We start from the raw sequence: 9,378 nt of genomic DNA, 5'->3' as shown, positions 1-9,378 counted from the left end.
TGGATCCCTTTGAGTGCCCAAGGCCAGGCTGGACATTGGGGCTGGGAGCAGCCTGGGACAGTGGGAGGTGTCCCTGCCATGGCAGGGGTGGCACTAGAAAATCTTTAAGGTCCCTTCCCACCCAAACCATTCTGGGATCCCACAAACCCCATCAGTGCTGGTTCCCCCGACAGCCAGGGCTCTCCAGGTCTGTCACAGACACTCGTCAGTAAAACCCTCCTGTGGGTCCATTCTGCAGGAACCCAAACCCTAATCCTGATATCCAGCCCCAGCTGTCTGTGCTCACAGCTCTCTGTTCAATCCCAAAACTCCTCTCTGGTTTTTAATTATTCCCAGCATTATCTAYGCATCGGAAATTTTTCGAGGACCACAGAAGTCAGGGAAGGCACCCAAGGTGAAGAGTTGCAATACTTAAAACCCCCACTAATTCTGGTCCATAATAGAAACATAATCCATGTCATTATGCAGCCCATTTTGCCATCCTTACAGCGAGGATTTGCAATGGGAAAACGCTCCAGTGCATTAATCTGCCTCTGGCACGAGCAGTGGGCAGGTTCCACTGCTGGCCCCAATTCCTCCTGGCACTGTAAGGATACACCAGGCACTGTGGATGGGGCACAGCACAGGGCAGGGCAGCAGGAATGGATTTATCTGCTCAGAAATGTCTTGAGGAGGTGATGCTGCATAGACAAATTCTCACACTCCTCTGTGGTGGAATAATTTTTCAGCACTATTACAGCTCTACATCTTCCACACTARGAAAAAAAAAAAAAAGTCGTATTTGTGGTGTTTTCAAGCTGGTGTCTGCACAAGTTATATTATCTAATAGAGTTGGTTGTTGTTTTTGCTGTTTTAAAATATCAGCCCTGTAAAATGTGATCACTGGGGGGTTGTAACACATCCTGGGGGAGGAGGCCTGGCCAGCCATGGAGGGCTCCAAACCCAGCCCAGATGAGCTGCAGAGCTTCGTGTTCTGCACCCTGGAATGGGGCTGGTGGTGCTGGGAACATCCCAGGGATGGAAATATCAGAGCAGGGATGGGATCAGGAATCAGGGAATGGTTTGGGTTGGGAGGGACCTCAAAACTGATTTATCTCCCACCCCAGCCATGGCAGGGACACCTCCCACTGTCCCAGGCTGCTCCCAGCCCCAATGTCCAGCCTGGCCTTGGGCACTCAAAGGGATCCAGGGGCAGCCACAGCTTCTCTGGGCACCCTGTGCCAGGGCTGCCCACCCTACAGGGAACAATTCCTGCCCAAAATCCCATCCATCCCTGCCCTCTGGCACTGGGAGCCATTCCCTGGCTCCTGTCCCTCCATCCTTTGTCCCCAGTCCCTCTCCAGCTCTCCTGGAGAAAAACCACAAGTRAAGACTCTCAAAACCCACTCCTGTTTGAATCCTGCAACGCTGCCTTTGACAGAAAATAGAAACACAGCCGTGCTGTCAGGAAAAATAGCACAGCTAAAGTCCACTATTGATTGGAGTGGAGTTRCTCAAGATTCTCCTCAGCTTAAGAGAGAGAGGAACGTGGGTTTTGCTAATCAAGCAGAATTAAAGTCACCAGCCAGACCTGACAGCAAAACTTTGCCCACAAACCACTTGTGAAATCACATCTCTGAGCTGTACTGCACGTCTGGCCAACACTAAAAACACGCAGAAGTTGTTTTGTTTAAGTTTTGGCAACACCGCTTCCAATAAAAAGTTTTCTTAGCTTGATGCTGCATAAACAATCCATAGCATCTCCTCAAGAAACTATGAAAAACCCTAGCCCAGTTTATTTTTAATAAAAGGAGGACTATGCTATATAATAACTCTTCCTGCCACATCCATTGAATCTGCCGAAATAAAGATTGATGCCTGGATATTTGTACAGACTTCTACCAGAGAAGGCAATATTTCTTTTTTCCTTTCTTTCCTGTTTTTTTTTTTAAATATACTTCCCTGTTATTTTGAAGTCATTTGGAGTAACAAGYATCATCTCCCTATTACCCAGGCATCTGCATGTTCTGTTTCCAAGACAAGTGGCAGGAAACTCAATGAGATTTGTGAGAGCTCCGTGCCACAAGTTAAAAAGATATCCAGAAATGAAAGGTTTTGAAAGAGAAACAAATGTGAGAGTGATCTTGTTCTGGTGACTGCTCCACAAACAGGCTCTCACTTTGCTCATCAGTAGGAAAAGCAAAGCTGTCAGCACTGGAGGGGTTAAAGGCTGAAATTTGGGGGTGGGTTTGAACAAGCATCACTCTGAAGAACCAGGAACTAAGAAAACTGGCAACTTCTTCACTCCATAAGGCTCTCTGGCTCGTCCAGGTTTTATCCTGCACCATTTTGAACAGAAAATCTCTGTGGCTGCACCATCATTTCAAGGAGGAAGGGAAGGAGGAAGAGTGAAGCCTCTTCCAAACCACAATGCCAACAATCCTGTGCTCACCCACGTCCCATCAATGCTCCAGGAAAACCAGGAATCCACTCAGAGCAGCAGAGCAGCCACACCCCCACCTCCTTCAGTGGGTTTTTACTGCACCCCTGAGCTCCACTCAGTTCCTCAGCCCTGGTGGATGCTCACTGGAAAAGAGGAGTGGCACTCTCCCAAATGCCTCCCACTTGTGGCATCAAAGTGAGCTATCACTCCCAGTAAATTTTACGGGATGAGGAATGAAACAGTTAGCAAAGTTGACATTTAAACCATCACCACTGGCGATGATTGAAGACCTCAGAGATGAGCAGAGTGCTCCACACCTCTCCAAGTTATTGTTCTTGGCTCTTGTCAGGCTCCCTGTGCTGCTGTGCCCGTGCCTGGGTATGAACATGAGACTTTCCTTCCATCTCTGAGAGCTGGGAACCTGCTCGAACCAAGATCCTGGACAATCCCAAAACTGGACAATCCCAAAACACCCTGAGAGCATGACAGAGGCAGAGATGGATTAGAACCCTGGCAAACACCTTGAACTGCAGAATCACACAAAAAGGTTTAGATCACTAACACAGGAAGGGCCAAACTGGCTCCTTGTTCCTCCTTCTCTCCTCTCTGTTGGGAAGATGGATGGAAATGAAACCCTAAAAGAAACTGCAAATAACSTGCAGGGAGCACAGGGGGCAGATGGGATCCCACTGCTGCTGCAGGAGCATGAAAAAAGGCTGGGTGTGTTCCTACAGCACCAGGGAAATTCAGGTTTGGGCACTCAAACAACACCACAGCACTCCAGGCTGCCCAAATTCCTTCCYAAACCTGCAGGAACCACCCAACTCTGCAGCCTCCCAAATATCATATACTATATATATAATATTATATATTATATACTATATGTTATATAGTATATACTATATATTATATACTATATATACTATATATTATCTCCTATATATTATCTCCTATATATTATCTATTATCATCTATTATGTATTATATATTTTATATAATATATTATATATTATGTGTTATGTGTTACATATATTTAATATATGTTATATATTATACACTATTATTATATGCTATATATAATAACTGTTACATATGTATATATTATATTCATATACAACTTATATATTCTTTGGGTTTTTTTTTTTTTAAATATGAAGCTGAAGTTCTTAGAAACATAAATTATTCCAGATGAAGATGTCAAACCTTCAGGGACCTGTTTGGATCAGGGCATCCTGATCCCAGAATCCCAAACTTTGGGATCCTTAAAGCCCATCCAACCCCACCCTGTGCYCYTYCCACYATCCCARGCTGCTCCAAGCCCCTTCAYTCCCAGGAATCATCCCARGAATCATTCCCATCACAGATTTCAGAGCCTGGATAAAGATTCCTCCTCTCCAAACAGAACCCACCCCCTGTGCCATGTTTGGACTTTCAAACCCCGGGTTATCACAATCCCTTTCATCTCATTAACAGATCCCCTCCTTTCAAGCACGCTGGAGCTGGTTTTTCCTTTGCTGCCTCTCTTTTAGGCTCGGTTTCAGGCGGTGCTGTGAAGTTTTAAGGGGAGCCATCAGTGAGGAGCTGTAATCTCAGGTGATTAATTGCGCAGCGTTTTACAAGCTGTAAAACAGAGCGCGATCCCCACAAAGCCATTATGCCATTAACCAGCGCCTCTTATCAGATTGCTCTCCAACTACCAGCTTTGCCTGACAGATTGCAAGTCTTAAGTATTTATATATTTCAAAGGTTTACTTATTTTTGTTGTTAAAAACCCCTAAAATCTCTATTGATTGTTACATACGAAGTCTCAAGCAATGTGGAGCAGAATACCAATATTTATTACCAGACTCGTGCTCATTATGGTTCTCCCTGACAGGGGTCCATTAAAATCAATTTTTATGTTTCTTATTTTTTTTTTTTTCCCACCCAATGTTCTTGCCATGGCATTTATTAGCCAGTCAGGAGAAACACCAGGCACTGCTTTGTTTTTATTTTAGTCTGTCGAAAATAATGAGGCCAGATTTAACAACTATTCACTAGTGATGAGGAGAAGAGATTAAATGTTATAYTCCAGCACAAACATTTACACATGGCTTTAAAATTTTTAGAACTTTATCAGGGTTAAAGACAAAAGGAAGTCSCACCTTTCTTCCTCAGATTTAAATTCTGAAAGCAATCATAAAAATACTCTTCTTGCCTTTCAYTTCTGAGTCATTCCTGAGTGACAGAGCCTCGAATGGAACAATGGAATAGWGCACTAAAGTTGGCAAAACTGTAAAATTCAGAGGCTTGGGAAATTTTAATATGGGAGGCAAAACCATCTTCCAAACACAACACACATTATGTTTCAAATTCCTGATTGATTTCACACCCATCCCAGTTACAAGGAGAATAAAACAGGAAAACAGAAATTCTACAAATCCATGGGGAATTTCAGGATTGGAAAAAGACAAATCTGAGAGAAGGAAGCCAAACCTGTTTGAGTCTTGTCAGTAACAGCATTGATGTAACATTCTGTGGAAAAGTGGAGTTTAATAACTAAACCCAGCTGAGAAAACAGTCCTAAAGAAATCTGAGATAGTCTAAGAAGTCTTGATTTTGGCAAAGGAATTTGGCCTAGAAATGCAGCATCTAATTCTGAATGAATTCAATGTTCCTTCTAAAAATGTCACTGAGCATTTCCTCACAAATAAAGAAAAATCAGAGATCTGAGCAGGACAGATGGGCTCCAGCAGACTGAACACAACAAACAGGAAAATGCACTGGTGCCTCCTCAACCTGCATGGGAGACAGGATCTCCACTGCCATGGGGAAAATGCTCTGAACTCCTCAAGAACTTTGCTGGAAAAACAATTGCAGCTCTCACAGGTACTACAGAGTAATTAGAACAATCACTCAGTCCTGGTTCTACCTGCTGGAACTTAGATTTAAAAAAAAAAAAACAAAGAAAAAACCGAACTACACAAAAAAAAAACCACTAAAAGAAAAAACAAAACAAAACCAAAAAACCAAACCAAACCAAACCAAACCAAAACAAAAACAATACAAATAAACCCAAAAAAACCAAAAAAAGACCCAAAAAATCCCACCCCCAAAAAACTAAAAAGAACACAAACAAACAAAAAAAAAAACTCCCCAAAAAAAAACCCAAGAGGCCAAAACCAACCTGCAAGATTTGTGACGTACACAAGATTTTACCCCTCAATGTGTCAAAAATTAGGGAGGCAGGAGGTTCTCTCAAAACTTACATAAAGAGTTAAAAAGTTTAAAATGTTTCTTTGAGAATATTTTGGATGCAGCGGAGGAATTGATGCATTTTGGAGTCCTGAGGAGGCTCCTCCTGCCCCTCTTGGGAGTGAACACAGAGCTCCCAGTTGGACTGGGGAACCAAGAGAGTTCTGGGATGTTCTGAATGTCCTTCCCAGYACAAARGGAGCTGAAGGTGGGCAGGAMAGGGACTCACCCGCTGGGCAGGGCRCTCATTTGRGGCAGTTTGATCTCGTGGACRCCTCTGTCACAGCCCCAGATCTCGATCTTCCCCACGGGGCTGAGCAGAACCACGCGATGCTCCCGGCACGGGGATCCAACCCGCTTGGAGTTCACCTGCCACAAAGAGAAAATCCGCTTGAACTGCACCAATTCTCACCAAAATACACATCTGAGGCGTTTGCAAAAGCAATTTGAAAATTGGGGTGGCACTGGTCCCTTCTAACCCAAACCATTTGTGATTTATGAAAAATTTGAACCATTTGGATCAGCTCTTGCACAACCTCCACCTTCACTCTCCCCTTCCACTTGAACACCTACATATGTGTGCCAAAATATCTTATAATTCTGCCATTAGGAAAAAAAAAATAGGTATTTTAGAAAGGAAAAGTCTCCTGCCATCCTCTAGAATTTTCCCAAAGAAATAAAATTGTAGGTRCAGTATTTGTAAATCTCACCAGGCTGCTAAATACAGAAAACGGRAAGACTGTTGTTTCCAAAGCAATTTGAAAACAGCAAGAAAAAAGCAAATTTCGAGTTTCCTCAACTGTGGCTTTCACTTKCAAAATTCTAACTTTAAATGGTTCATCTTTAGAAGTCAGCACCTAAATCAAAGTCTCAAAAAAAAAAAAAAATAACCAGCAGCACAGTGATCTTCATAAAAATCTGAAACAGCAGCAGTTTTGTGCGTGGTTTATCAGCTAAAACTAAATGTGTCCTGACACTTATTTAAAACAGGATTGTTGTGACAACAAAGTACATTCAGTGGTTTAGAGCAGMAGTGTTATGCAAATAACAGCTGGAACACAAATAGAAAATGTCTGCTGGAAAAGAAAACATATGAAAAAAATCCATCATTCCTTAGGAAAAAGCAGCATATTTTTATTCCCATTGTTACCAGTCTGGTTTTACGATTACTGATAGGATGTAGCTGGGAACAGCTGCCAAGGATTTCTCAATACTGGACAAGAGCAACAATAACAGACTTGTCAAATCCATCCTGGCTGAAAAAAACCCAYCCCAGGCTTGAGTTGTGTTTATGGTTTGGTTTGTCCATGGCTGCAGGGCAGGAACAACACCACAAGGGTTGTGGGACACCAAAGCTCTGCTCCAGAGCACTGCCAGGGCAACAAATCCTCTGCCCAAAGAGCTCAGCTCATGGGAAAGTGGGAAAAATCCTCTGCTAAAGAGCTCAACTTGTGGGAAAGGGGGAAAAATCCTCTGCCCAAAGAACTCAACTTGTGGGAAAGGGGGAAAAATCCTCTGCCCAAAGAACTCAACTTGTGGGAAAGGGGGAAAAATCCTCTGCCCAAAGAGTTTAACTCATGAGAAACTGGGAAAAATCCTCTGCCCAAAGAGCTCAGCTCATGGGAAAGTGCGAAAAATCCTCTGCCCAAAAAGCTCAACTCATTGAAAAGTGGGAAAAATCCTCTGCCCAAAGAGCTCAAATTGTGGGAAAGGGGGAAAAATCCTCTGCCCAAAGAGTTTAACTCATGAGAAACTGGGAAAAATCCTCTGCCCAAAGAACTCAACTAATGGGAAAGGGGAAAAAATCCTCGGCTAAAGAGCTCAACTTGTGGGAAAGGAGGAAAAATCCTCTGCCCAAAGAGTTYAACTCATGAAWAACTGGGAAAAATCCTCTGCCCAAAAAGCTCAGCTCATGGTAAAGTGGGAAAAATCCTCTGCCCAAAGAACTCAACTAATGGGAAACCRGGAAAAAATCTGCCYAAAGAGTTTAACTCATGAGAAAYTGGGAAAAATCCTCTKCYKAAAGAGYTCAACTCATGAGAAACTGGGAAAAAAAGGGAACAAGAACTTGTTGGGAGGCAGCAAAAAGCAACTCCAGCAGCAAAGCACAACTACATCCTAGCAATCCTACAACTGTTTAGGATGGAAGGGACCTTAAAGCTCATTTATTCCCACACCTCCCACTGTCCCAGGCTGCTCCCAGCCCCAATGTCCAGCCTGGCCTTGGGCACTCAAAGGGATCCAGGGGCAGCCACAGCTTCTCTGGGAATTCCATCCCAGCCCCTCCCCACCCTCCCAGGCAACAATTTATTCCCAAAATCCCAACCACCTCTGCCCTATGGCAGTTTGAAGCCATTCCCTGGGTCCTGTCCCTCCAGGTGAGGACTTTGACCTTGATCTGTTGAAGCTCATGGGGTTTCCTGCAACACTCAGAGCTCAACAAGGTGTCCTGGATTTATTTTTATTTCTCTGTGTCCAGAGTCAGCCTGGATGGGGCTTGGAGCACCCTGGGACAGTGGAAGGTGTCCCTGTCCTCTGGGTGGGCTTTAAGGTCCCTTCCTACTGAAAACATTTGTGATTTATGAAAAATTGGAACAATTTGGATCAGCTCTTGCACAACCTCCATCTTCATTCTCCCTTCCACTTGAACACCTACAAATCTGTACCAACATATCTTGTAATTTTGCCATTAGGTAGAAAAAATTGGAACTTTTAGAGAGGAAAAATCTTCTGCTACACTCTGGAGTTTTCCCAAAGAAATAAAATTGTAGGTGCAGTATTTGTAAATYTGCCTCACCAGACTACAGAAAASWGGAAGATTGTAAATTTATTTAAATTTGCATTAACCGTGTTTCACAGTAAAGAATTCAAATATTTCTATGTTCTACTGCTTCTAACAGCCCTGAAATTCCACTGGACATTGGCCTGACACCCTAGAATCCAATTCACATCCACAATGGGAAACAGAGAAATAAAAAATGCAGAGAAATCTCGAGGATAAACAAGAATTTTTTTTTTTAAATAAAATCTATAGCAAAGCATTTCCATGCTCCATGTTCTCCCAGAAAACAAGGAGTGTTTTCCAGAAAAGTCCAGAGAGCAAACCACGTTTTTCCTTTCAGAATTATGGAGCCCTGAATCCTTCCCATCAGAGCCCTATCTGGGATGGATCTCCCTCCACAGCTTTTTCCATTTCCTTTAACAATACAAACCCACCACACCATATCAAAAATATTAACAATAATCCCCTCTGCATCTGATTTAACGGGGGATTTCCATTAGGCTACGGCATGGAAGTCCTCAGGAATTTTTTTTTTTCTCCCCTGAAATATTTCTGAGAATGGAGGCAAAAAATAACATATTCAGCTTGCAAATGGAATGTGCCCTCACACATCCTGCAATTGGATTTTTTTTAAATCAAGGGAGTCCTGCATTAATCAGGGAGATGGCCCAGTTCCTCCAAGAAAGGGGTCTCTTSATCCTTTCCAGATTAACAGAAAGAGTTAATTGAGCTCAAATACAACCAGCAGCAGGAAATTGCATTACAATTCCTGCCCCTATTTCCCTTGCCTTCCCTCAGACCCCAAAATGGTCCTRTTTCCACCAWTTCCACCATTTCCAGCCAAGCCACTGCTGCCCATTTGGAAGGGCTGGATTTTGCTCTTTCCCAGCACAGAAATCACTCCTGCAGATCCCACCCCAAAGCCACAGGAGATTTTCCA

At 43.3% G+C, this 9,378-nt stretch overlaps 1 protein-coding gene across 1 annotated transcript in view; it reads right to left on the bottom strand.

The window, feature by feature from the left end:
- The window catches only part of LOC130580843 (methylated-DNA--protein-cysteine methyltransferase-like), a 115,682-nt gene that overhangs the window by 98,911 nt on the left and 7,393 nt on the right, over nt 1-9,378 (bottom strand). Inside the window, exon 2 of the mRNA XM_057378598.1 lies at nt 5,886-6,025. Coding sequence (XP_057234581.1) covers nt 5,886-6,025 — 140 coding nt within the window. The remainder of the gene's footprint in view (nt 1-5,885; nt 6,026-9,378) is intronic.

This window comes from Malurus melanocephalus, unplaced genomic scaffold, assembly GCF_030028575.1.
Source record: "Malurus melanocephalus ecotype Western Australia unplaced genomic scaffold, MMel_1.1 scaffold_366, whole genome shotgun sequence".
In the NCBI taxonomy this organism is placed as follows: domain Eukaryota; kingdom Metazoa; phylum Chordata; class Aves; order Passeriformes; family Maluridae; genus Malurus; species Malurus melanocephalus.
The sequence above is the reverse complement of the archived record's forward strand: the minus strand, read 5'-3'. Positions and strand labels throughout refer to the sequence as shown.